The sequence below is a fragment of the Oryctolagus cuniculus genome, chromosome 7 (genome assembly GCF_964237555.1).
Source record: "Oryctolagus cuniculus chromosome 7, mOryCun1.1, whole genome shotgun sequence".
Lineage (NCBI taxonomy): Eukaryota > Metazoa > Chordata > Mammalia > Lagomorpha > Leporidae > Oryctolagus > Oryctolagus cuniculus.
Window position 1 is genome coordinate 153,102,781 of NC_091438.1, and position 26,025 is coordinate 153,128,805.

Consider the following 26,025-nt stretch of genomic DNA (forward strand, 5'->3'; position numbering starts at 1 on the left):
GCGTCAGAGGCCCCCCCCCCCACGTCCCAGCAGCCCCTGTTGTCACAGGATTCCTTGGCCCCCCATGAGGGTCCCTCTGGCAGAGACTGTAAGTTCTGGGAGAAGAGAACATCTGAATGGGATCACTGGAATGAGAGAACCCCGCTCCTTGTTCCCTGAAGTTGTTTTGTGGTCGCGTGCAGTGTGCACCTTGCTTTCTGCCCTGGGCTAGAAACGCCAGGATCCCGTGGGTTGCTAACTGCAGTGGCTCTCTGACTGGTTCCCCAGATCCAGTCTGAGGATTCTCGTTTATAACCCACCGTAAACCGGTGTCATCGCTCCCCCGACAGACACTGTCGTTGGCAGCAGCTCGCTGCCCTTCGGGTAAGATCAGAACTCAGCTCAGAAGGCTCTGGCCTCTCTCAGTTCTGCGTCCCCTTCCTCTCTCTCACTGCCCGCCTCCCGCCGGCCCCTGCTCAGGTCCTCGCACGTGCCCTGTGTTCCTCCCCAGGCCTTATGCGTGCCGTCCCCTCAGCCTGCGGCAAGCCCCTCCCTGTGCACCCGTGTCACCTGACCTCCGACACGAGGTTAGGTCTCTCCTGTGTGCGCCCAGAGCTCCCTGTGCTTTCCCGTCACTGTCACTCTCACACTTGGCTGTGAATACTCAGTTTCACTCTCGTTCAAGACCTGGTAAGCTGTGTGAAGACAAAGGTCTGTCTACTTACAGTGCTGTTCCCCAGGTCCGGTGCGTGCGGTGCGGGGAGTGTAATGGGGTTCCTGGTTGCTGGCTGCTGCTGCCTGTGCCTTCCCCAAGAAGACTGTGCGTCTGTAATGTGTGGTCCTGTCCAGTATCCCTCAGCTAAATGAGCAATTGTCTTGCATTGTTAATGTTGTTTTTTTTCTTTTTTTGTGAACTTTTTGACATTTCAGGCCTGTCGAGAGGCCCAGACAGCTGCAGCCACAGCTCCTCGAATCAAAAAATTTGCCATTTACAGATGGGACCCAGACAAGGCTGGAGATAAACCGCGCATGCAGACGTACGAGGTTGATCTGAACAAGTGAGTATCTCTGTGAGCCAGGTCTCTTTGTAGTTTGTTTGTTTGTTTGTTTTTAGTTTTGTTTTTTTAAGATTTTACTTACTTATTTGAGAGAGAGAATTACAGACAGTGAGAGGGAGAACCAGAGAGAAAAGTCTTCCACACAGTTCACTCCCCAGATGGCCTCAACGGCCGGAGCTGCACCGATCTGAAGTCAGTAGGCTCTTCCCGGTCTCCCGTGTGTGTGCAGGGGCACAGGCACTTGGGCCACCTTCTGCTGCTTTCCCAGGCCATTGTGACCATCTGGGGAGTGAACCAGCAGGTGGAAACCGCCCCCCGCCCCGCCTCTCTGCCTTTCAAATAAATAATAAATAAATCTTTAAAAAAAAATCTGAGCGTATCCAGTGACTGGACTCTGTCACCTGTCTTGACAACAAAAATGAGGCAGGTGTCTGTTTCAGAAAGATTATATCAGGAAAAAGAGTCTTTGTATGATTCCTTTTTTTTTTTTTTTTTTTTTTTTTTTTTTTTTTTTTTTTTTTTTTTTTGACAGGCAGAGTGGACAGTGAGAGAGAGAGACAGAGAGAAAGGTCTTCCTTTGCCGTTGGTTCACCCTCCAATGGCCGCCGCGGCCGGCGCGCTGCGGCCAGCGCACCGCGCTGATCCGATGGCAGGAGCCAGGAGCCAGGTGCTTCTCCTGGTCTCCCATGGGGTGCAGGGCCCAAGCACCTGGGCCATCCTCCACTGCACTCCCTGGCCACAGCAGAGGGCTGGCCTGGAAGAGGGGCAACCAGGACAGAATCCGGCGCCCCGACCGGGACTAGAACCCGGTGTGCCGGCGCCACTAGGCGGAGGATTAGCCTAGTGAGCCGCGGCGCCGGCCTGTATGATTCCTTTTCTTCACCAGATAGAAGGATGGCAAGTTGTGAAGTAGCTGAAGTTACTTGGCATGTTTGTGGAGCGCTCAGTATCGCGCTCCATTCTGTACGTCTGGGCCTGTGTCTCCCAGTATAATGAGAAATACCAGAACCGTGGCTAGATGATGAGAGGACACCGTGGAGATACGGGGTTTTTTCTGTTGCCATGTGAGTCAGCTCCCGCAGACTTAGTGACTTCATCACAACGTAAACTTAACTCTTACAGTTCTTTTTTTTTTTTTTTTTTGAGAAGTAGAGTTAGAGACAGATAGAAAGGTCTTCCTTCCATTGTTTCACCCCACAAATGGCCACTACGGCCGGTGCTGCACCAATCCGGAGCCAGGAGCTGTCGCTCCCCGTCTTCGTGGAGGAACGACACAGGACCCTGCGCTGTTCTTTTGTCTGCTCTGCCCTCCCCGGGTTGGCTACCGTCCCTTCCACCTCCGTGGAAGGGCGGTTCCCCCTGCCACTTTCCCCACTTCCGCGGGGGAGCGGCACACCGCCGGCCGGCTCTCTCGGGGGCTGCACAGGTGTTCCTTCAGATAGATGTTCCTGGTGCATGTTGTCTCTCTCCTGCTTTATAGTCCTCTTCCACCAATCCCAACTCGGCTGCCCACATGCCAAGTACGCTGCTCTCCTCCAATCAGGAGCAGGATCAGCTCCTGGAGGTCATCACTCAAGTTGGCAAGAGGCAGCTGCGTAGAAGCTGTTTTCTCCTCTCCCAGCGCCATATTGTGGGAGAGCAGATGCATAGAATAAGTCTTAATTCCAGTAACTTAGTCTAGTCCGAGTTGCTCCCAGTTGCTCCCCACAGGAGCCAGGTGCTTCTTCCTGGTCTCCCATGCAGGTGCAGGGACCCAACACTTGGGCCATCCTCCCGGGCCACAGCAGAGAGCTGGACTGGAAGAGGAGCAGCCGGGACTAGAACCCTGCCCCCATAGGGGATGCCGACACCACAGGCGGAGGATTAGCCAAATGAGCCACGGCGCCGGCCCCTCTTACAGTTCTGTGGGTCAGGAGACTAAAACGGGGTGTCAGCAGGCTGCATTCCTTCCTGGAGATGAGGGGAAACCTCTTATGTTCTTTGGGCTTTTGGCGGAGTTTGGTTCCTTGCAGCTGTGTGCCCAAGGCAGCTGTTTCCCTGGCTGAAGCCTGAGGGAAACCCAACGTCTACAGGCTGCCTCATTTTTGGCTCGCGGCCCCTTCCTGCAGCCTCAAAACCAGGAACAGCAGGTGTGAGGCCTCCCGCACACTGCCTCTCTCAGAACCGCTCTCCATCTTCTCGCACTTCTGCAGAACACCACAGGTAGCCAAGAGAGGGAAGACCGGAGAGCCAGGCGCCAGCCTCCTGCCTCTGCCGCACCTCCGCCAACACAGCCAGCCAGCTGGCCTGTTTGTTTTATTTGTAAACAGTAAGCTTTAAAAATATAAATATAAATGAAAGACAGAACAACAAAGGAGTAGAGACAGGCAGAGATCTGTCTGCTGATTTACTCCCCAGACTAAACAGGCAGAGCTGGGCCAGGTCCAAGCCAGGAGCCAGGAACTCCATCCAGGTCTCCCGCATGGCAGGAACCCAAGTGCTTGGACCATTGTCTGCTGCAGCCAGGTACATTAGCAGGAAGCTGGATTAGAGGTAGAGGCGGGGGCTGGCGCTGTGATGTAGCAGGTACAGCTACCGCCTGCAGTGCCGGTATCCCTTCTGGGAGCCGGCTCAAGTCCCGGCTGCTCCACTTCCAATCCAGCTCTCTGCTGTGGCCTGGGAAAGCAGTAGAGGATGGCCCAAGTCCTTGGGCCCCTGCACCTGTGTGGGAGACCCAGAAGAAGCTCCTGGCTCCTGGCTTCGGATTGGCGCAGCTCCTGCCATTGTGGCCATCTGGGGAGTGAACCAGTGAATGAAAGACCTCTCTCTGCCTCTGCCTCTCTAACTCTTCCTTTCAAATAATAAATTATTAAAAAAAAAAACACGCAGAGGCAGGCCTCAATCCCAGGTATCCCAGGCGGCAGCTTCTCCTGCTGTGCCGCAGTACCCTCCCCGAGTGAGGTTTTTTTTAACAAAAGCTCCCATGAGATACAAAAAAGATTTGGAAAACCTTAATCTAAGTGCTTCAACTTTCAGTATCAAATGAGATTCTGTATAATAAGAGAATTGATAGACAGCTTCCGGCAAAATAGCAGATCCTCAACAACCACAACTCCTTAGCAAAATTCACAGAAGTAGAAATTGTGTAGTCCACATTTTTTTTAAAGATTTATTTATTTGAAAGAGTTGGGGGCAAGGAGAGAGAGTTATCGCTCCTCCATCCTCTGGCTCACTCCCCAGATGGCCACAATGGCCAGCAGTGATGCCAAGCTGATGCCAGAAGCCAGGAGCTTCATCTGGGTCTCCCACATGGGTGGCAGGGGCCTAAACACTTGCTTTTCTTAGGCCATTAGCAGTGAGCTGAATAGGAAGTGGGGCAGCCAGGACCCAAACCAGTGCCCATATGGGATGCTGGCTGCAGATGGCAGCTTTTCCCACTACGCCACAGTGTCCACATTTTCTTGCCATAATAGAGTAAAACCAAGAATACATATTTAGGAGCAGGTATTTGATACAGTGGTTAGAACACAGGTTGGGGCACCTGCATCTCATATCAGAGTGCTGGGTCTGAGCTCCAGCTCCACCCCAGTTCCAGCTTCCCGTTAATGGACATCCTGGGAGGCAGTGGGCATGGCTCAAGTGATTGGGTTTCTGCTGCCCACGTGGGTAGTGTGCATTGATGTCCTGGCTCCCAGCTTCAGCCTGGCCCAGCCTCAGCCATTGCAGAATTTAGGAGTAAGCCAGCAAATGGGAGCTGTCCTCCCTTTCTCTCTCTCTCTGCCTCACAAATTTAAAAAAAAAAAAAAAAAAAAAATTAAGGAATGCATATTTCAAATATAATCAGGGGGTAGGCATTTGGTATAGCAGGCCACCACTTGGGCTGCCTGTATTCCATATCAGAGTTTCTGGGCTCAGGTCCCAGCTCCACTTCCAATTCCAGGTTCCTGCTGATGTGCACCCTGAGAGACAGCAGGTGGTGGCTCAGGTACTGGGGTCCCTGCTACCCACAAGGAGACCTTGATTGAGTTCTGGGCTCCCAGCTTCCACCTGGCCAAACGCCAGCTGTTGCAGGCATTTGGGGAGTGAACTGGCAGATGGACAATAATCCCTGTCATTCTTATTCTCTCTCTGCCTTTCAAATAAAATGAAAATAAATAAAAAATTTTAAAGAATAAAATAACATCAAAAACCCTAACTGCCTAGAGATTAAAAATCACTTCAAATAACTATTTGATCAAGAAAAAAATTGGGAGCTGGCGCTGTGGTATAGTGGGTAAAGCCACCACCTGCAGTGCCGGCATCCCATATGGGCGCCTGTTTAAGTACTAGCTGCCCCACTTCTGACCCAGCTTCCTGCTAATGTGCTTGGGAAAGCAGCAGAAGATGGCCCAAGTGCTTGGGCCCCCGTGCCCATATGGGAGACCCAGGCTCCTGGCTTCAGATTGGCCCAACTCTGGCCATTGCCGCCATTTGAGGGTGAACCAGCAAATGGAAGACCTCTCTCTCTCTCTGCTTTTGCCTCTCTGTAGCTCTGCCTTTCAAATAAATAAGTTTCAAAAAAAGGAAATTATTAAAATATTACTAAATATCTAGAAAATAACATTGCAAATCAAAACTTGCAGCATATGGCTAAGACTGTAAAAGTTAAATTCATAACTTTTTTAATACAAAAATTTAAAGAATGATAGAGTTCACTTCCAGTCATGGCAGAATAGCTCTCATCAGATTAACTCTTCCACAAATAACAATTACGGACCAAATAAAATGTAAGAAACAGCGACGTGGAGGACTGGAGAGTGACTAATAGTAGGCAGACACTGGAAGGGAGCTGACTGGAAGAACGGCCTGCTTCTGGGTGGGTCTGCTATTGTAGCGTGGTGTGGCCTGCGGGCAGACCCCAGCTGGTAGGGGAGTATAAGGACTACAGTGTTGTTGCTGTGAACAACCAGAGGGTGCAGCTGGGCCATCACAACAACTGGAAATATGGGGGAAATCTCAGAAATGAGTCACACAGAGGAGGAGCCCAAATTCTGTTTCTGAACCTGTCCAAATCTCGAGTTCAGCCATATTAATTGCCAGGTAAGACAACAACAACAAAAATCAACCATCTCCCAAAAAACCAATTTATTTTCCATAGCATGGGATTCACGAGATACAACATAGAATGTAAAATTGCTGATTGAACAAAGAAACAGTGAAACATGACTCACACTTAAAAAGACAATTGGTGGAGACATAAGTAGACTGCATCTGTTTATCTGCAGAAATGGCTGTGTTGAGCACTACTCCGGGGATGGTATTAGGGGCTGGGGCCTTTGTGAGGTTACGAGGCGGAGGCCCGTAGTGGGTAATTAGTGCCCTTAGAGGAAGAGACACAGGGCAGGTGCTTGGTATAGCGGGTAGGACACTTCTGGGACACCCACGCCCCACATGTGCCAGGCTCAGGTGCCAGCTATGCTCCCAGTGCTGGCTCCCAGCGAATGTGCACTCTGGGAGGTGGCAGGTGCGGCCCAAGTAGTTGGATTCCCGCCACCCACAGGGGACCTGGACTGAGTCCTGGCTCCTGGCTCAGACCTGGCCCAGCCCTGCGAGTTGCAAGCATTTGGGGAGTGAACCAGTGGGTAGGAAATCTCTGTCTCTGCCTTCAAATGAGTAAGAATGTTTAAAAGTGATCTCGCACACGCCTGCGGAGGCCACGTGAAGGCACGAGGGGAGCCTCACCGGAAGGCGGCCAGGCTGACCCCTGGTCTCGCACTGGCTTCCCAGCCTCCCGAACACCGAGAGAAGCTGCTGTCCCTTAAGCCACCCAGCGTGTGGTGTTTTGCGATGGCCTTGAAGTAACTGGTTGGATTTAGCTGGCAAGGATTTTAAAGCAATTATTGTATAATTTTTGTGTGTGGATTAAGAAAAATATGCTCTTAATGAGATGGGAAATCTTAGCTGAGAAATAAACTACTAAAATGGCCAAATGGCAGGTCTGGAGCTGAAGAACAGCGTATTTGGGCGGAGCGCCCCCTGGCTGGCCTCGCAGCAGGGAGGAGGGGAGAGAGGACTCAGGGAGCTTGAAAATGAATTGGTAGAAATTTTCCGTCCTTAAAAGATCGGGGAGAAAGTAAAGATTTTCAAAAAAGAGCAGCGCCTCAGTGGTCCATGGAACAGCATCAGAAGGGCTCACACACGTGTAGTTGAAGCGAAAGTAATGTAAGTGAAGAACTCACGGCCAAGAACTTACCAGGCTTGGGGCCAGCATGGGGCGCAGCGGGCTAAGCCGCTGCATTGGTAACACCTCATACGAGCACCAGTTCGGATTTCGACTGGTCCACTTCCAACACAGTTAGCCCCTGCTGATGGGCCTGGGACAGCAGTGGAAGGTGGCCGGCTTGGGCCCCTGCCGCCCGAATGGGAGACCCCACTGGAGTTCCTGGCTCTTGCCGTCAGCTGACCCAGCCCAGGCTGTTGCAGCCATCTGGGGAGGAACCAGTGGATGGGAGATCTTTCTGTCTGTGTCTCTCACTCTCTAACTCTGCTTTTTAAATAAATCTTTAAACAATAAATATTGTGAACGACAATGCATATTCAGAAAACTTAGTGAACCTCAAACAAAAGAAATACAAAGAAAACTCCAGCCAAGTCCGTGTCAAACGGCTCAACCAGAGGCTGGTGGCGTGGCAATGCCAGCCTCCTGTATGGAAGCACTGATCCGGGTCCTGGCTGCTCTGCTTTCCATCCAGCTTCCTGCTCATGGGCCCGGAAGGCATTGGGTAATGGCTGCAGCACTGGGCACCTGCCGCTTACCTGAAAGGAGTCCCTGGCTCCCTCCCAGCTCCTGGCTCTGCCCTGGCCCAACCATGGCCATCACGACCATATGGGGAGTGAACAGCAAAGGGAAGAAACTCTCTGTCCCTTCTCTCTCTCTTTCTCTCTCCCCCCCACACCCTCCCTTCGTCTCTCTAGCGCTGCTTCTCAAATAAATAAATCTTTAAAAAAATAAAGTAGATGACCAAAATAAATCTAAAGCCAGAAGAATGGAAATGAAATAATAAAGAACAACAGTGAGGAGGAAAAAAAATTAGTAAAGTTAACAAAATGAAAAATTGTTTCTTTGAAAATGTTAGTAAAATTAACTTGTAGTCAAGCTGGTCAAAGAGAAGAGAAGATGAAATCAGAACGTGAAGAGCTGCATCAGTCCGGCCTGTAAATACCAAGAGATTATTATGAGTGACGGTGGTGACAGCTGCAGCAGCTTCGGTGAAATGAGCTGATTCCGTGAGACACAGCATAACTGAGGTCAGGTGGAACAGAACGTGCGGTGGCTGTGTCCCCAGGGAAGCCCATGTCAGGTGGAACAGAACGTGTGCGTGGCTGTGTCCACAGGGAAGCCCATGTCAGGTGGCACAGAACGTGCGGTGGCTGTGTCCACAGGGAAGCCCATGTCAGGTGGAACAGAACGTGTGCGTGGCTGTGTCCACAGGGAAGCCGAATGCATTATCCAGAACCTTCCTGCAAAGAAGGCGCCAGGCCGAAGTGGCTAACACCAACCTTCCACACGTTTGTTTTAGAGAACAGAGTGATTCCTCACAGTCTGTTACGAGGCTAGCATAACTGACAGCAGACTATAACAGGTACTGCAGAATGGCGGATTACACATTGCTATCCTTTGTGGACGTAAAAATACTCAGCAAAGTTTTAGCAAATCAGATCTAGCAGTCTATAAGAATAATGCTTTGTGTGACCAAGTTCGGGATTTATCCCTGAAGTGTAAAATTGGTTGAACATTTGTAAATGAATCAGTGTAATTGACCCGGTTAGCGGACTGCAGGAGGAAAGCCATTTAATCGTCTCAACATATGCAGGAAAACATTGGGCAAAATTAAGGATTCGTTCTTGATTTTTAAAATGACAATGGGAAAGGAGAACTAACTAAAGAAAAAATTCAAAATAACAGTAGATTAGGATGATAATTTTTACATTTATATATTTTTTTCCACAATAAAACTATCAGGAATTTGAATTATAAGGAAGTCCTAATTTTGCTTGAATAATCCCAGTGGTATTTAAAATTGTCTTCTCTGTGAGAAATCTCCTTCCTCACAGCGTGCTTAACTGTGAATGTTAGCAGCTTTCCTGTGAGACCAGGAACGAGGAAAGGACAGCACTCCCCGCTGATGTTTAACATGGCACTGGGTGCTGGCCAGCACAGTAAAGGCAAATAAAAGTCAAAGACGTGAAGATTAGAAAGGAGGAAATAAAACTCAGCCCAGTCCCAGGCTAACACAGCTGTTGATATAGAAAATTCCAAGGGCAGGTGTGTGGCACAGCGTTAAGACGCTGCTTGGCACGAGCGTGTCCCCTCTCAGTGACGGGGTTCAAGTTCCAGTGCTGCTTCCAGTTCCGGCTTCCTGCCAGCGCTCCTCCGGGAGGCCGCAGGTGATGCTCCGGTTGCTGGATCCCGGCCACCGGCCACCGCCCACCGCCGTGTAAGACCGGGGTTGACTTCCGGGTTCCTGGCTTCGGCTTGGCCTAGACCCCAGGCTGTCGTAGGTGTTCGGGCATGAACTAGTGGATGGAGGTTTGATCTCTGTATCTCTCTGCCTTTCAAATACAATTTTTTTAATTAAAAATCTACATAACTATAAGAAAGTAATAAATTCAGCAAGATTACAGGATATAAGGTCAATATAGAAAAACTTTTTATATTAGTATCAAACATTCAAAATTTTACTGGATGTTTCTAGTCATGAAACTAAACAGGAAAAAATACAAGGAAATTGAAATAAACAAAAACTATCTTCCTGGGTAACGTGATCTTGTCTGTAGAAAATCTAAGAAGTTCATTTTAAAAAAAAGTACCTATTAAAGCCAGTAAATGAATTCGTCAAGGTTGTAGGACACAAGTTAAGTACACAAAAATCAATTGTACTCCACGTAGGAGACCTGAAAGAAGCTCCTGGCTTCAGCCTGACGCAGCCATGTGGGGAGTGAACCAGCAGATGGAAGACCTCTGTCGCTCTCTGTCACTCTGCCTTTCAAATAAATAAAATGAATCTTTAAAAAATCGATTGTGCTTCACTTTGATTATGTATAATCTGTCCATCTTTCTTTCTGTGTCTGCTAATCGTCATTGTATGTTGCATCCCATTTTAGGTTTAGTTCTGTTTCTTTCTAATCCTACTCGGAAACTCAACTTTTGAATCCTACTTATAGCTACATATACACCCAAAAATCCCTATAGCTTTATTATTGTGTTTTCGTGGCAGCATAATTTTTTATTAAATATTTGCAAAATATTGCTATGTAACATATCAGAAGCTAAACATTTTTTTTCTTTAAGATTTATTTATTTACTTGAAAGGCAGTGTAATAGAGATTTTTCTGTCTGCTGCATCACTCCCCAAATGGCCACAGCATCTAGGACTAGGCCAGGAACTCCATTCAGTTCTTCCACAAGCACTTGGGCCAACCTCTGCTGCTTTCCCAGGCCATTAGCAGGGAGCTGGATGGGAAGTGGAGCAGCTGGGACTTGAACCGGTGCCCACATGGGATGCCGGTGCTGTAGGCAGCAGCTTAACCTGCTGCCCAACAGTGCCAGCCCTCGCTTTTCTAATCCTAATGAATTACAAAGAAAATGAACTCCACTAGTAACTGTAAAAAACAGAAAATAATTGTATTGCTATACATTAGCAAGGAACAATCTTTTTTTTTTTTTTTTATGTTTTGACAGGCAGAGTGGACAGTGAGAGAGAGACAGAGAGAGAAAGGTCTTCCTTTTGCCGTTGGTTCACCCTCCAATGGCCGCCGCTGCAGCCGGCGCACCGCGCTGATCCGATGGCAGGAGCCAGGAGCCAGGTGCTTTTTCCTGGTCTCCCATGGGGTGCAGGGCCCAAGCACCTGGGCCATCCTCCACTGCACTCCCTGGCCATAGCAGAGAGCTGGCCTGGAAGAGGGGCAACCGGGACAGAATCCGGCGCCCCGACCGGGACTAGAACCCGGTGTGCCGGCGCCGCAAGGTGGAGGATTAGCCTAGTGAGCCACGGCGCCGGCCCAAGGAACAATCTTAAAATGAAAAAAACTTATTCCATTTACAGCAGAGTCCAAAAGAATGGAACACTGGGGCTAAGGGCCGTGCTGTGGCGTAGTGGGTGAAGCCGCCACCTGCAGTACCAGCAGCCCATGTGGGTGCCAGTTTTGAGTCCCAGTTGCTCCACTTCCAATCCAGCTCTCTGCTGTGGCCTGGGAAAGCAGTAGAAGATGGCCCAAGTCCTTGGGCCCCTGCACCTGTATGGGAGACCAGGAAGAGGCTCCTGGCTCCTGGCTAAGGATCTGCACAGCTCTGGCCATTGTGGCCAATTGGGGAGTGAACCAGCAAGTGGAAGACCTCCCTCTCCCTCCTCCCTCCCTCCCTCCCTCCCTCCCTCTCCCTCCCTCTCCCTCCCTCTCTCTCTCTGCCTCTCCTCTCTCTCTAACTGACTTTCAAATAAATAAGTAAATCTTTAAAAAAGATAAAATCTTGAGGCTGACGTTGTGGTACAGCAGGCTAAGCGCGCTCTCTCTCTCTCTCTCTCTCTCTCTCTCTCTCCCCCCCCTCTCCCTCCCTCCCTCCCTCTCTCCCTCTCTCCCTCTCTCCCTCCCTCCCTCTCTCCCTCTCTCCCTCCCTCTCTCCCTCCCTCTCTCTCTCTTTACTTCCACATAAGTGAAAAAAAGGTTTAAACCAGCAAAATGTGATTCATGGTATTATTTTTTAGGTGAGAAAATATATACAGAATTTTTTATTATTTATTTGAAAGGCAGAGGGAGATCTTGCAGCCACTGGTTTATTCCCAAATACCTGTAAGATCCAGGTCTTGGCCTAGCTGAAGCCAGAAGCCAGGTACCTAGTCTGGGTCCCTACCTGGCAGGCAGGGACACAAGTACTCGAGCCATTACCTGCTTCTTCCCAGGATGCTAGTTAGCAGGAAGCCGGATCAGAAGCAGAGCTGAGATCCCACCCAGGGGATCCAGAACGTGACGTGGGTATCTTGAGCAGTGTCCCAACAGCTGCACTGAACACTTGCCTGTGAGCTATTTCATAGTGCCCATGTGTCGTGTACAGTTTTAAAGGAGAGGCTTTGACTTTACAGCTTTGTATTTGGAATGTTTATGAGATGCAAATACTAGCTTTGTTCATTTTAGAAACAGTCATAGTTGATAATGTGGCTAGGACAAGAGTAGGCAGGTCATTAGGATTTAAAAAAATAATAATTCTGGGACCGGCGCCATGGCGCGTAGGTTAATCCTCTGCCTGTGGTGAGAGCATCCCATATGGGCACCAGTTCTAGTCCCGGCTGCTCCACTTCCAATCCAGCTCTCTGCTGTGGGCTGGGAAACAGTAGAAGATGGCCCAAGTGCTTGGGCCCCTGCATCTGCATGGGACACCAGGAGGAAGCTCCTGGCTTTGGATCGGCACAGCTCCAGCCATTGCGGCCATTTGGGGAGTGAACCAACAGAAGGAAGACCTTTCTCTCTGTCTCTCCCTCTCATTGTAACTCTGCCTCTCAGATAAATAAGTAAAATCTTTAAAAAAAAAAAATAGGCTTCACTTTCTTCTATAAGATTCTAGTCTAGGCTGCAAGAGGGAAATGTTATAAATCAAAAGCAAATGAGGGTCTAGTCAGTGATTTGGGGCAGTTAATTAACAGTTTTTACTATTTGGGGAGAATAATTTAAAATGTTTAATGTAGAGAAGATTGCAAATATCCATCAAACCTCCGTCCAGGGAGCGGACTTGTTAGGCTTGTTAGTACCGTGGGAGCGGGTGTTCAGCTTTATCAGTGTAAACATTTAAATCTTACGTGTGTTTAAAATTCCATTACCAGAATTACAAGTCACATAGTAAATCCCGAAGGGGAAAGGGCAGGATTAGCAACAGATACAATACATGATAGGTTCAAATCTTTAAAAAAAAAAAAAAGAGTCCCAAGAACCAAAAAAACAGAGACAACACAGACAGGCCAAGTCTGCAGTGCCCCTGGGGCAGAAGCTCCACGTGGGTGGCAGTGTTCATCTGTTCCGTCCAGTGTATCTCCAGCCCCCAGAATAACTAGGCAGAGTAGGCCTTCAGTCAGTAATTGGCGAGTGAAGACAAATGCATGATAAATGGCCAACCTCCGTAGCACTCAGAGATGGTGAAACACTGAAGGCGGCAGCACTTGTCCGTGATCAGAGCAGCGAAGATTTTTAAGATTCAGTTCCGTGTGAGCAAGGGTTCCAGGGAAGGGATGTCTGCCTGTTGCTGGCAGAAATACAGGTAATACCAAAGGAAAGCGGGGGGCCATGTTTCTTTGGATCTCATGCATAGAAACTTAGAGGAACGAGAGTACCGATGCCAGCCAGGAAACAGTGTCGTTGAGCACTTGCCTATATGCCAGATACTATGAAAATTACGAGATTTTATCTAACCCCATGGTGATCCTGTGCCATTGATATTAATCCCACTTTACAGACAAACAGAGTAAAATGTCTGTCAATCACAGTCTACGTGATGATTATCGTAGTTCAGCTGATTTGTGCTGCAGACGCTGCTCTAAGTATCTCGTGGATTAACTCAGGTCCAGACGTCGTGTGAGATGCAGGTGCTGCTGCCTGTGTCATAGATGAGACACTGGGACACAGATCATGTCACGGGCCTCTGAGCGGGTTGGTGGCTGAGCCAGGGTTTAGACCAGGCTCTTGGGTTCCAGGCCTGCGCTCCTGTCCCGGGCCTACTGCACTGTTAGCACCACACGACTGCCCCCACACGTCCCAGAATGCGGAATGCTCATGCAACTTTGGATTGGGGGCTGTGGGTGATGTATTTTCTCCTACTCTCTGGATACATATTCTGTTCTGCTTATATATTATGTGTTACTAACCACTTTTGGCTACTTACGTCCTGGATCCTAAAAAGGAAACTAAAATTGTAAGTAAATTATTTGGGAAAACTTTGGAGGGAGCTTTCAAAGTGGAAAACAACAGCTGCAGTTGTTCGGAGTTTTCTGCCAACTTAGGCGTTGCTCTGCTGCTCCTGAGTGTCCGCGTCCTAGAAGCGTGTGTGCAGTGCGGTGGTCACCTACATGTCCCCGCGCACAAGAGTGCGGGAGGACCTCTGAGTGTGGTCTCAGAGGGCAAGTGCGTGGCACGTCCAGCAGTCTCGGTCATTGTGATGAAGGGTGGGGCGGTTGAACTTGATATGCGTGACGCCTGGCTGTTTCCTTTGTCAGATGCGGCCCCATGGTGTTAGACGCTCTAATCAAGATTAAGAATGAAATTGATTCTACCTTGACCTTCCGAAGATCATGCAGAGAAGGTGAGCGTCTCATTCCTCTTGGCCGGGGGCGCTCGGCCCGGCCGGCTGCACCGCAGAGGTCCTGGAAGGCAGCCGCGGGGCAGCGGGGCTCTGCGCTTCCCTTCCGTGGGGGGTGTGCCCTGCTTGAGCCCCGCTGCAGGTTCTGGTTCTGGGCCTGCTGCCGCCTGATGTCTGCATCTGCCCCTGCCTGTGAGCTGGCGCTGTGCGCAGTGCTGAGCTCTGTGAGGAGGGCGGTGGGCACTTCCAGCCGGCGCTTGCGCGCACTTCCGCCTGTCTTGCAGGCAGTGTCAGTCTCACGGGCTCCCAGTGTCGCGGTGCACACAGTAGGTGTGCTCTGGGTGGGTTGGGGCAGCGTCTCCGGCTGTGGTGACTTCTCTTCCCGGTGCTGCATGAGTTGGTTGAGGCAGTGTGCGGACCAACACTTTCCACTGCTAGCAGCTCTCTTTTTAAAAACATTTTTGTTTCTTGACATATTTGTTTGAAAGGCAGCGAGACAGGAAAGAGATCGTCCATCTGCTGGTTCACTCTGCAAATGCCTGCAACAGCTGGGGCTGAACCAGGCCGAAACTGGTGGCCCACAGCTTCATCCACCTCTCCCGCATGGTTGACAGGGCCCGGGTACCTGGGCCGTCATCTTCCGCCTTCCCAGGAACATGAGCAGGAAGCTGGGTCAAAGGCAGGATAGCCAGGACTCAAGCCAGGCACTGCAGCGTGGGATGCCGCATCCCGAACAGTGATCTAAGCCACTGCAGCACAACACCTGCCCCTTGTGTTTATTTCCACGTTAGGATCACGTAACAGAGATATAAGTGGCGTATTTTTAATATGGATTCAGGTAAAAGGAACTGATGTAAAGAAAACTCCTCCAGTAGTTACTTGAAAGCAGAGTTGTTACAAAGAAAACTACATGGCTCTCAGATGAGATTAAAACCACACAGAGCAGGGCCGGCGCTGTGGCGTAGCAGGTAAAGCCAGCACCTGCAGTGCCGGCATCCCATATGGGTGCAGGTTCGAGTCCCGGATGCTCCACACTGTGGCCTGGAAAAGCAGTAGAAGATGGCCCAAGTGCTTGGACCCCTGCACCCGCGTGGGAGACCCGGAAGAGGCTCCTGACTCCTGGCTTTGGATCGGCACAGCTGCAGCCGTTGTGGCCATCTGGGGAGTGAACCAGCAGATGGAAGACCTCTCTCTCTCTCTCTCTCTCTACCTCTCTACCTCTCTTTCTCTGCCTCTCCTTCTCTATCTGTGTAACTGTGACTTTCAAGTAAATAAATAAATCTTAATAAAAAAGGGGGGGGGGCGTCCTGATGGCCGAGGGACCCCACTTCGTGTGAGCTAGGTGGGTGCTGTCATTAAATGAACAGTGAGGACGCTGAGGCCCAGGGGCGAGGGGAGTTCCACAGCGACAGAGACAGTGACTGGGTTCAGTGCAGACTGCTGGACCCCAGAGCTCTACTTACCCGGCTGAAACAGACAGGGAGCCCGGGCCCCAGGGACCCCAAATGAACTCTCTTCCCAACATACCTTCCCAAAGAGGGAAAGCCAGGCCAGACATCGGCCCACTGCTGCTTTGTTTTACTGTCTGCCTTCTGTTTTGGTTCAGCTCTTCTTATTTCGTTAACAAATGCGGAGACAGGTTAGGGTGGTTGGGCTGCGTCCTGCTGTCCAGAGGCCGTGTGCTGTGCGGGACACTAGCCTGCCCGCCCGAGCCCTGCCGTCCAGAGGCCGTGTGCTGTGCGGGACACCAGCCTGCCCGCCCGTGTCCTGCCGTCCAGGGGCCGTGTGCTGTGCGGGACACCAGCCTGCCCGCCCGAGCCCTGCCGTCCAGGGGCCGTGTGCTGTGCGGGACACCAGCCTGCCCGCCCGAGCCCTGCCGTCCAGGGGCCGTGTGCTGTGCGGGACACCAGCCTGCCCGCCCGTGTCCTGCCGTCCAGGGGCCGTGTGCTGTGCGGGACACCAGCCTGCCCGGCCGTGTCCTGCCGTCCAGGGGCCGTGTGCTGTGCGGGACACCAGCCTGCCCGCCCGAGTCCCGGCCGCGCAGGGATGCAGATGCTGCCCGGCAGCCTTTCCCCGCAGGACCCTCAGAGCCAGGATCATGAAGTGTGACCCTTGTGCACCACACCCAGGGCAGAGCTGTATTGTTACCGCTCCACTTTATTCCTGTGTGTCTAAGGGAGTTAATTCCAGGGGAGCCTTTTTCTTTTTTTTTTTTTTTTTTTTTTTTTTTTTTGACAGACAGAGTGGACAGTGAGAGACAGCAAGGTCTTCCTTCTGTTGGTTCACCCCCTAAGTGGCCGCTACGGCCAGCGCACTGCGCTGATCCGAGCCAGGAGCCAGGTGCTTCCTCCTGGTCTCCCATGGGGTGCAGGGCCCAAGAACCTGGGCCATCCTCCACTGCACTGCTGGGCCACAGCCGAGAGCTGGACTGGAAGAGAAGCAACCAGGACAGAACCCGGCGCACCGACCCCGACCGGGACTAGAACCTGGTGTGCCAGCGCCGCAGGCGGAGGATTAGCCTATTGAGCCATGGCACCGGCTAGCCTCTTTTTTTTTTTTTTTTTTTTTTTTTTTTAAGACTTATTTATTTATTTGAAAGAGTTACACAGAGGGGAGAGGGAGAGGTCTTCCATCCACTGTTTTACTCCCCAGTTGGCCACAATGGCTGGAGCTGTGCTGAATCGAAGCCACGAGCTTCCTTCAGGTCTCACATGCAGGTACAAGAGCCCAAGGACTTGGGCCATCTTCTGCTGCTTTCCCAGGCCATAGCAGAGAGCTGGATCGGAAGTGGAGCAGCCGGGACTTGAACCGGCGCCCACATGGGATGCCGGCACCACAGGTGGCAGCTTTACCCACTACACTACAGCACCAACCCCCCCCCTTTTTTTTTAAGAGTTACTTATTTATTTAGAGTTAAAGAGAGAGACAAAAAGTCTTCCATCCACTGATTCACCCCCCAAATGGCTGCAACGGCTGGAACTGGGCCATTCTGAAGCAAAGAACCAAGAGCTTCTTCTGGGTCTCCCACACAGGTGCAGGGGTCCAAGCACTTGGGCCATCTTCTGCTACTCTCCCAGGCCACAGCAGAGAGCTGGATCAGAAGAGGAGCAGCCGGGACGTGAACCAGCACCCATATGGGATGCTAGCGCCTCAGGCAGCAGCTTTACCCGCTACATCACAGCACTGGCCCCCAGGAGAGTCTTTAAGAGGAAGTTCATTGGGCTTGTTTTAAATCTTGAGCTATTTGTTATAAAAGCCAATCGCTGGAGCCGGTGCTGTGGCATAGCGGATAAAGCTGCTGCCTCCAATGCCAGCAACCATGTGGGTGCCAGTTCGAGTCCCGGTTGCTCCTCTTCTAATCCAGCTCTCTGCTGTGGCCTGGGAAAGCAGTAGAAGATGGCCCAGGTCCTTGGGCCCCTGCATCCACGTGGGAGATCCAGAAGAAGCTCCTGGCTCCTGGCCTCAGTTCAGCACAGCTCCAGCTGTTGCAGCCATCTGAGGAGTGAACCAGCAGATGGAAGACCTTTCTTTATCTCTCTCTCTCTCTCTTTCTCTCTCTCCCTCTCCCTCTGCTTCTCTGTAACTCTTTAAAATAAATAAATTAATTAAAAAAAAAAGCCAGCTGCTCTGGCTGGACGCTAGGTGTCCATCAATGTACAGTCTCTTGGGAAACTAAGAGTATGTCCTTAAGGTGGATCTTCGCGTTCTCTGATGTTCTTGCTAAGATTGCCAGGAGACGGGGAGAGCGCGGCCTTACAGAGTGGAACCCAGTGCGGGTTTCACAAGCAGTCAGGTTTCTCTGGCCTGATGGTCTTCAAAAAATAGCTTCAGGGAAGTGGAACCAGGGTTTGGATTATGTTGTCATTTTTAAACTCTGAAGCGTCTGGGCCGTATTCCTGCACAGGAAGTAGGCCCAGACAGAAAATCCTCTCTCCGGGCCCTCGGCCAGCACCGTGCGTTGCTTTGCTTTCGCGGTAGTTGGTTCTGCTCCTCGGAGTCCGTTCTGGGTCTGCTGATGCGAGCGTCGAGCCCCAGAGCAGCCGTGTCCCTCGACTGGTAGGGGTGTGGAGGAAGAGCGGGACCCTGATCGCCCGTGTCCAGGCCTCCGTGTTAGGATGACCAGGCCAGGTGCTTTGCTGTAGGTGTTACCTTTGTTCAAATCAACGTTCCCAAAACTGGCTTGGAAATAGCGGAAGCTGCGTGTCCTCCTAAAACACGTGACTGGCGCGGAGCTAGAGCAGTGTGGGGCTCCCAACCCGACTCCGCCTGTGCTTTCTAGCCTCGGGGCCGCCTCACGGTCACAGAGGGTTTCCAGAGCTCCAGCGTCAGATCCTTGCTCTTGGTAGGAAGACGGAGGAAAGGGAGCAGTTTGCAGGCGAGTCAGCGGAGGCAGGGTGTGGCGGTGGGAGGGCGTGGTCAAGCGGGTCTCCTTCTTGCAGGCATCTGTGGCTCTTGTGCCATGAACATCAACGGGGGCAACACTCTGGCGTGCACACGGAGGATCGACACCAACCTCGATAAAGTATCAAAAATCTACCCTCTCCCGCATATGTACGTGATCAAGGACCTCGTGCCCGTGAGTCCCCGTCTTTTACGTTCTTTGCAGGGGGTGGTGCTTATGTTTATTGGAAGGGCAGAGTCAGAGATTGATCGTCCATCTGCTGGTTCACTGCTCAAACGGCCACAACAGCCAGGGCTGGCCAGCCCAGAGCCAGGAGCCCAGATCTTCAGGGTCTCCCACATGGATGCAGAGGCCCAAGCACTTGTGTCGTATTCCAGTGCTTTCCCAGGTACCTTAGCGGGAAGCTGGATCAAAGCGAAGCGGCCGGGTCTCAAACCGGTGCCCGTACGGGACACCCATGTCACAGGCAGGGGCTTAACCTGGCCCCAGGCTTGTTTTGTTGTGTTTTTGTTTTTAAGATTTACTAATTTATTTGTTTGAAAGGCAGAACAACAGAGCGAGTGATCCTCCATCCACTGGGTCACTCCCCATGTGGCCACAACAGCAGGGGCTGGGCCAGGCCAAAGCCAGGAGCCGGGAATGCACCCCCCGTCTCCTACGTGGGTAGCAGGAGCCCAAGGACTTGGGCATCTTTCCCACGTGCATTAGCAGGCTTGGAAGTAAAACATCCGGGACTTACACCAGCCCCATAGAACTGTGTGATGGGGCTGTCTGCCCGTGTATGGCAAGAGGAGGACCTCGGTGTCAACCCAGTGTCACCGGGAGGGTCAGGAAAATCCCTGGATCTGAGACCATTGGCCTCAGTTTAATTAAAGAATTTGAATAGCAGAAGGTAAGCACCCGGAAATCCTCAGCGGCTCATTTGCCGAGGTCCGTGTGGGAATAACGGCACAGAATCCGAGTGGGAATAACGGCACAGAATCCGTGTGGGAATAACGGCACAGAATCCGTGTGGGAATAACGGCACAGAATCCGAGTGCTGGAGCTCGCGTGGAGCCCGGCAAGGAGAGCAGCCGCTGCTCCTGTGGGCGTCTTGTCCCTGCGTGGGCTCCCCGTCCCTGTGTGGGTGCCCCGTCCTGCGTGGGCTCCCCGTCCCTGTGTGGGCTCCCCGTCCCTGCGTGGGCTCCCCGTCCCTGTGTGGGTGCCCCATCCTGCGTGGGCTCCCCGTCCCTGCGTGGGCTCCCCATCCTGCGTGGGCTCCCTGTCCTGCCTCCTGCACTGGCCCCCTTCGCTGACTGGCTGTGTCCAAGGGTGGGCACAGAGAGTGTGTCCTGGGTCCGTGAGGGAGAGAGCGGGCCCATTCTGCCCCTGCAGCCTGTGTGTGCTCACGCGGAGCACAGGGCTGTGATGCGTGTGTGGGAGGCGGCCTGCAGGAGCACGGGGCAGGTGGGGTCTGACCTGGGCCTCCCCTTCCTCTTGGCCACAGGACCTGAGCAACTTCTACGCGCAGTACAAGTCCATCGAGCCCTACTTGAAGAAGAAGGACGAGTCGCAGGGGGGCAAGCAGCAGTACCTGCAGTCCATCGAGGAGCGGGAGAAACTGGTCAGGAGCTCTGCCTGCTGGCCTGGCTGGGGGGTTCCCTGCAGAGTGTGCTGGGAACGTGGCAGTGCAGGGGCAGCACGCGGCGGTGACAGACCATGTAGCGTGTTCTGGAGAGGAACCTCTTGAAGCAGAGACAGCTCTCCCGTCCGGGTTCACTCCTCAGATGCTCAGGGCAGCCAGAGCCAGGAGCCGGGAGCGCCACTGCATCTCCACGTGGGCCGCAGGGACCCAGGGACCTGATCACCCGAACCTCTCGGGTGCACATCAGCAGGAAATGGGAGAGGGGAGGGGAGCAGGGGCCTGGGCGCCCCTTGCACCTGGAGAGGACACGTAATGGCATCTGCTCTGAGGGTTGCCTGCCCTCCTTTTGGGGCCAGGTGGGCGCTAGGAGCCCTCAGGCCTGGAACGGACCAAGGAGCCGGCACGCTGTGCCCTGCTCGGGAGGCCGGTTGTTGCCATGGTGCCATTCGTCCTTCCCAGGAGTCCGTGGAAGCCGCCTCCCTTTTAAAAGTTGGCAGTTACATCAGAGCTGTTCTCACCCCAGACAGGATAAAGCAGATGCGGCATCTGCACCCCAGCTGCCACCTGCCGTTTACAGGCAGCCGGGAGCTGGAGCCTTGCTCTCCGCCGACACCGTCTTTAGGGGTTGCTGTGGGGTGGCGGCTGCGCCTGCTGCAACCACCCTGCCTTGCTCAGAGCCGCGCTGTCCTGAGAGGGCCTCTCTGCTTGTTGGCCAGCGGCCGTGTCTCTCCTTCCTGGGTCCCTAGATGCTGACACGTGATCCTGTGTCACTAAACACGAGTCGTGTGGGTGAAATGCTGAATGCGCGTTAGACCCTGGGGCCTGTTTAGCCTCCCCTGCTCTGCCCCACAGAACCCGAGGAGAGGGCCGTCCTAAGTCACGGCCGTGACAGGCAGCAACGCGGCGCTGGTGTGAGTCTGGGAGCCGCTGCGACTCCGCCAAGCGCACCAGCACACCTTGCTCCCAGCCGCTTCCGACTCCACAGGGCCACACGCCCCCGGAGCCCAGCGTGGAGCCAGCCGCTCTGGCCCAGCTGGTCCCCCGGCATTCCGCCGCTGGGCACGTCTCCTTGATGTGGTTCCCTGGGGCAGACGGCTCCCCCGAGCGTTGCACTCACTCAGATACCAAGCACCACCTGCGCAGCATTTTTTGCTCTTTACATTAGTATGCCAAACCTAGCAAAGAATTGAAAAATACAGGGAATTTTTTTTTAATTTACTTACTTGGAAAGAGAGAAAGCTGTTCCATCTGCTGGTTCACTCCCAAATGTCTGCAACAGCAGGGCTGGGCCAGACCAAAGCAGAGGCTGGAACTGGGTCTGGATCTCCTGCGTGGGCGGCAGGCCGGGCGTTCGAGCCATCACCTGCTGCCTCCCAGGACGAGCCTTACCCCTTCTGTCTGCTCTTCTGATCCATGTCTCTGGTTTCCAGGTCAGAAGTAGGGTTACTCAGGAGTGGTCAGGCGGCAGGCGTGAAAGAGCCGCGAGCCAGAGTCAGACCACGGGGCCCAGAGCCCAGCCCTGCCGTGCGCCCATTCCTGACCTGAGTGGGAGTCTGCGAGGGTCCCCCCCCCGCGTGGAGAGCGTGTGGGGCCTTGGCGGGCGCCGAGGTCCCTGCTGAGCTGTGGCAGGCACTGCAGTGGCTGCCAGGGCGCGTCCTCCGCTCCGCCCGCGTGCCGGCTGCTGCCTTTCTGTTTCTGTTGATTTCACTTTTCGGGAAGTGAGAGGTTGTTGTTTATTAAGGAGGAAGCACTTGGATTTAAGGTCTCTGGACTGTCATCAGCACTGTTTACGTTTCAATTACATGAGCTTTTTATGAACCTGATAAGTGTGCGGGGCACCCCTTGGACTCTGCCAAGAACTTGCCCGTGCACGAGGGCGCTGAGCCCGCGCACGGAGCCGACGCCGCGTCCCCTCTGCCACAGGACGGCCTGTATGAGTGCATCCTCTGTGCCTGCTGCAGCACCAGCTGCCCCAGCTACTGGTGGAACGGGGACAAGTACCTGGGGCCCGCCGTGCTCATGCAGGTGAGGGGCCTCCCCTGACGCGGGAGGGGGCGGGGGGGCTGCCGGCGCCGGGTCACCCAGCGGGGTCACTCAGTGTTGTCGGCTGCGTCGGGCCCGCGTGACTTCCAGGCCGCAGCGTGCCTTTGGTTCACTGCTTTGCGCAGACCGCGCCTTGCAGGGGTCTAGAGCGGTTCCCTGGTCCGCTGCCGTGCCCGTCCTCCGCCCGTGTCTGTGAGAAGGCTCCCGCCCTCTCTCCTTTCGGGCAGCTGTCCTGCTGGGCAGTGGGAAGAGGTGGCGAGGGACAGCCCTGAGCAAGGGGCCGCGTGGGGCTCCGCTGCCGTTCACCACGGGCCCGGGTCGCTGCCGCGAGGTCACCAGCCTTGTTCCCAGAAAGCTGTGGGCTTGCAGAGTTGTGGTCTGTGCTTTCCAGAAGCCCAGAAGACAACTTCCCGTTCTCGCTTTCTCGTGAAGAGAGGTTTCCTGATCGTGTGACCACGTGCACGGTATTGACTCCTGGCCTCAGACAGCTTGAGTAATGAGTGCAGTCCTGTTTGTCACTTGCACCGGGTGACCTGAGGCGCTGAGACACGAGGGGGTCCTGTCGGTAATGCTGCCGGAGCAGGCCCAGCAATGCTGTGGTCAGTCCCCCTCCGTGAGCTGGCGTCTGGACAGGACTGGCCCGTCATCGGTTCACTCCCGCAGTGAGAGTCCAGCGAGGACAGGCGTGGGGACAGCCACGTGCCCCAGGCCGTCGGCGAGCACAGTGAAGTCGTTAGGCGGTGCTCATGAGCTGGGGTTTAGCTCCTGGGCGCCGGGTGCGGTGTGGACCAGGGAGCGGGGGTCATTGGTGGAGTGAGGCGCGAGGCTGCGCTCCCGGGTGCCCGGGCAGCGCCGAGTGCCCCGGGCTCTGTTTGGCCTGTAACGCGGCAGCCCTGCTCACCTGGCCCGGTCTCCCCAGGCCTACCGCTGGATGATCGACTCCAGAGACGACTTCACGGAGGAGCGCCTGGCCAAGCTGCAGGACCCCTTCTCGCTGTACCGCTGCCACACCATCATGAACTGCACGAGGACCTGCCCCAAGGTGCCGTGCGCCCGCAGCGGCGGGGGCGGGGCCGGAGCCGGCCTGTCATCCTGTGGGCCTGGGGCGGGGCAGCCCGGAGCTGCAGGAATGCACTCACTCAGGCCGCCTCCGGGGACACGGGCACTGAGGAGGCAGGGTCCCAGGGATCTGTGGGCGGGAGCCTGTCTTCAGCCCAGGGCCATCCGAAACGGGCAGCTCTGGGGACTCGAGTCCCTCTTGTCCCCGCCATCCAGAGTCGGTCGCTGACCTCTGCGCTCCAGCCGCCAGCCCGTTCGTTCTGTGAGCCTGGACAGCTTATCTCTGACTCAGGGCTCAGCTCCCCGGCCTTCGGCCCCTGCCTCCCACACATACGGCTGCCTCTGGCTGGCCCGGTCTGGACACTGCCCCGTGACACGCCCGAGGTTCCAGCTCTGTTGCCGTGCCAGCCCACAGGGGTGGGGGGCTGTGGCCAGCTGCCCTTCAGTCGGGCGCCTGTGCTGATGCCGTGGGCCTCAGCGAGGGCCAGGTGGCCCTTTCAAGCCGAGGCTGCCGTGGGGCAGTGAAACTTGGCCATGGCAGCAAGGTGGCAGGCTGGGGTCACGGCCGACAGTTAGAAATGACAGCTGTCTTAGAACACGTGGATGCTCAGTGCCTCCCCTCCTTCCTTCTTGCCTGGAAACGGCCGTGCCCCTGCCCTCAGGACAGGCTGTGGGTGTGGTGGGGAGAGCGGGCTCCAGCGCTGGGTTGCCTGGTCCCTCCGGCTGTGGGCTGTGTGCCGTGCGCCCTGACCTCGGGCTGTGTCACGAGAGTGCGCAGAGCCCGGTGCAGCGTGCACCTTCCTGCCGCCTCCCTCAGCCGTCGGGGAGAGCGTCTCCCGCCAGCGTCGAGCAGCCGCCTTCTCTCCTGTCCACTCCCCAAGGTCTCTCCTGCCGGTTGCGTGTCCCTGGGGTCCCAGGGACGTGCGGCCTGCCTCCCTGCTGTGACGGCGGCGCTCACCGCTCACTCCCTGGGCCCCTGCACGGCAGGCACACGGTGCGAAGGCAGCCTGCAGCTGGCAGCGGCGGCCCTGGCCACACAGGCTCTGGCAGGCGATTAGGAAGGGTTGGCGAGCGAGCCCCTTCCTGCTGCTGCCAACGCGGGGTCATGACGGCAGAGGTCTCGGGTGCCGGGCTAATATTGACATTGGCCTGTGGGCCGAGAAGCGACGCTGTCCTGGGTGAGCAGCGGAGCGCGGGCGCCTGCCCTGTTGGCCTGCTGGCGTGAGCCGCACCAGGAGCCGGCCACGTGGCAGGGTGGCCAGGGGAGCTGAGCGGCGCCCTCAGCCAGGCCTGGCTTGAAGGCCTTGACTTGCATCTCTTAGCTCTGACCCTGCGGAGCCGGGAGCCGGGAGCCGTCCCAGGGCCTCGGGGCTGCTGTCCGGCCGCCCGCTGCTCACCGGTGGTGTCGGTCCTCTCCCCTCAGGGCCTGAACCCGGGGAAAGCCATCGCTGAGATCAAGAAGATGATGGCCACCTACAAGGAGAAGCGAGCTTCGGTGTGACGCCTCTCGGCGGAGGGCTCGGGAGCGGCTCGGGCCCGGCATGATTTATGTCTGATTGACTCCTTCAAAGGTCTCGATTTTCCATGAAGGCAGCACGTATAATGCAAATGTTAAGATAAATAAATGCTATTCTACTTTATTAACAAAAGCAAGTCCGTCCCTCTGTTTCAGAAGAATGTGACGTGCCAGAGTCACTGTCCCTTTGGCTGGCTGACTCTGACTGACTGACTGATTGATTGACTGACTGGCTGGCTGACTCTGGCTGGCTGGCTGGCTGGCTGGCTGGCTGGCTCTGACTGACTGACTGGCTGGCTGGCTGGCTCTGACTGACTGACTGATTGGCTGGCTGGCTGATTGGCTGGCTGGCTGACTCTGGCTGGCTGGCTGGCTGGCTGGCTGGCTGGAGAGGCGCAGACAGCTCCCATCCATTGGTTCACTTCCCAGATGCCGCCGACAGCTCACCTCGCAGGTGGGTGAGGGCGGCTGCAGTCAGGTGCTGGGGCTGGGAGTCCAGCTACGCCAGGGTGGGACGAAGGCCCCTGACTGGCCTCTCAACCACTGGGCTAACCTCGCATCCTGGCGCTGTCCCGGGAGAGATGGACTCCAGGACTGAGCCCCTGGGGAGCAGGGGCCGGGGGAGGGGGTGGTGGAAACGCCTGGAGCTGACGTCGGCTGGGCCTGCCCCAGCTGCTGCACAACCTTGGGTGTCTGCCTTTGCCTCTTTGCTGTTCTGTTTGCCCAGCTGTAAACGGGGCTCCTGCTTGCTGGGGCCTCACCCGCCGGGCCTCACCCGCTCTGAGCACCCGGAGGCGTTGGCCGGTCAGTAGTGCTACTGCGGGCCGGAGTCTGTAGTTTTTAGTGGTGGAATTACTGAGGTTCCCCAGCACAGGGCCGTGACCCAGGGCAGCTGTGAGCAGGCGCCGTCCCTGCAGACGCACAGTCCCCACTGCAAGGCCCACGGGAGCCCTTCACGCCCCACGGGCGGCTTGTACCCTCCCTGCAGACACACAGTCCCCTGATGCCCACTGCAAAGCCAGCGGGAGCCCCTACACCCCACAAGGT

At 54.5% G+C, this 26,025-nt stretch overlaps 1 protein-coding gene across 1 annotated transcript in view; it reads left to right on the forward strand.

Moving 5' to 3' along the window:
• Positions 1-25,111, forward strand: part of SDHB (succinate dehydrogenase complex iron sulfur subunit B) — a 34,067-nt gene extending 8,956 nt beyond the window's left edge. The window contains exons 2-8 of the mRNA XM_070079227.1: positions 910-1,037; positions 14,252-14,337; positions 18,774-18,910; positions 20,223-20,339; positions 22,284-22,385; positions 23,323-23,445; positions 24,886-25,111. Of these exons, the coding sequence (XP_069935328.1) occupies positions 910-1,037; positions 14,252-14,337; positions 18,774-18,910; positions 20,223-20,339; positions 22,284-22,385; positions 23,323-23,445; positions 24,886-24,963 (771 nt within the window). The 3' untranslated portion in view covers positions 24,964-25,111. The remainder of the gene's footprint in view (positions 1-909; positions 1,038-14,251; positions 14,338-18,773; positions 18,911-20,222; positions 20,340-22,283; positions 22,386-23,322; positions 23,446-24,885) is intronic.
• The last annotated feature ends 914 nt before the right edge of the window (positions 25,112-26,025 follow it).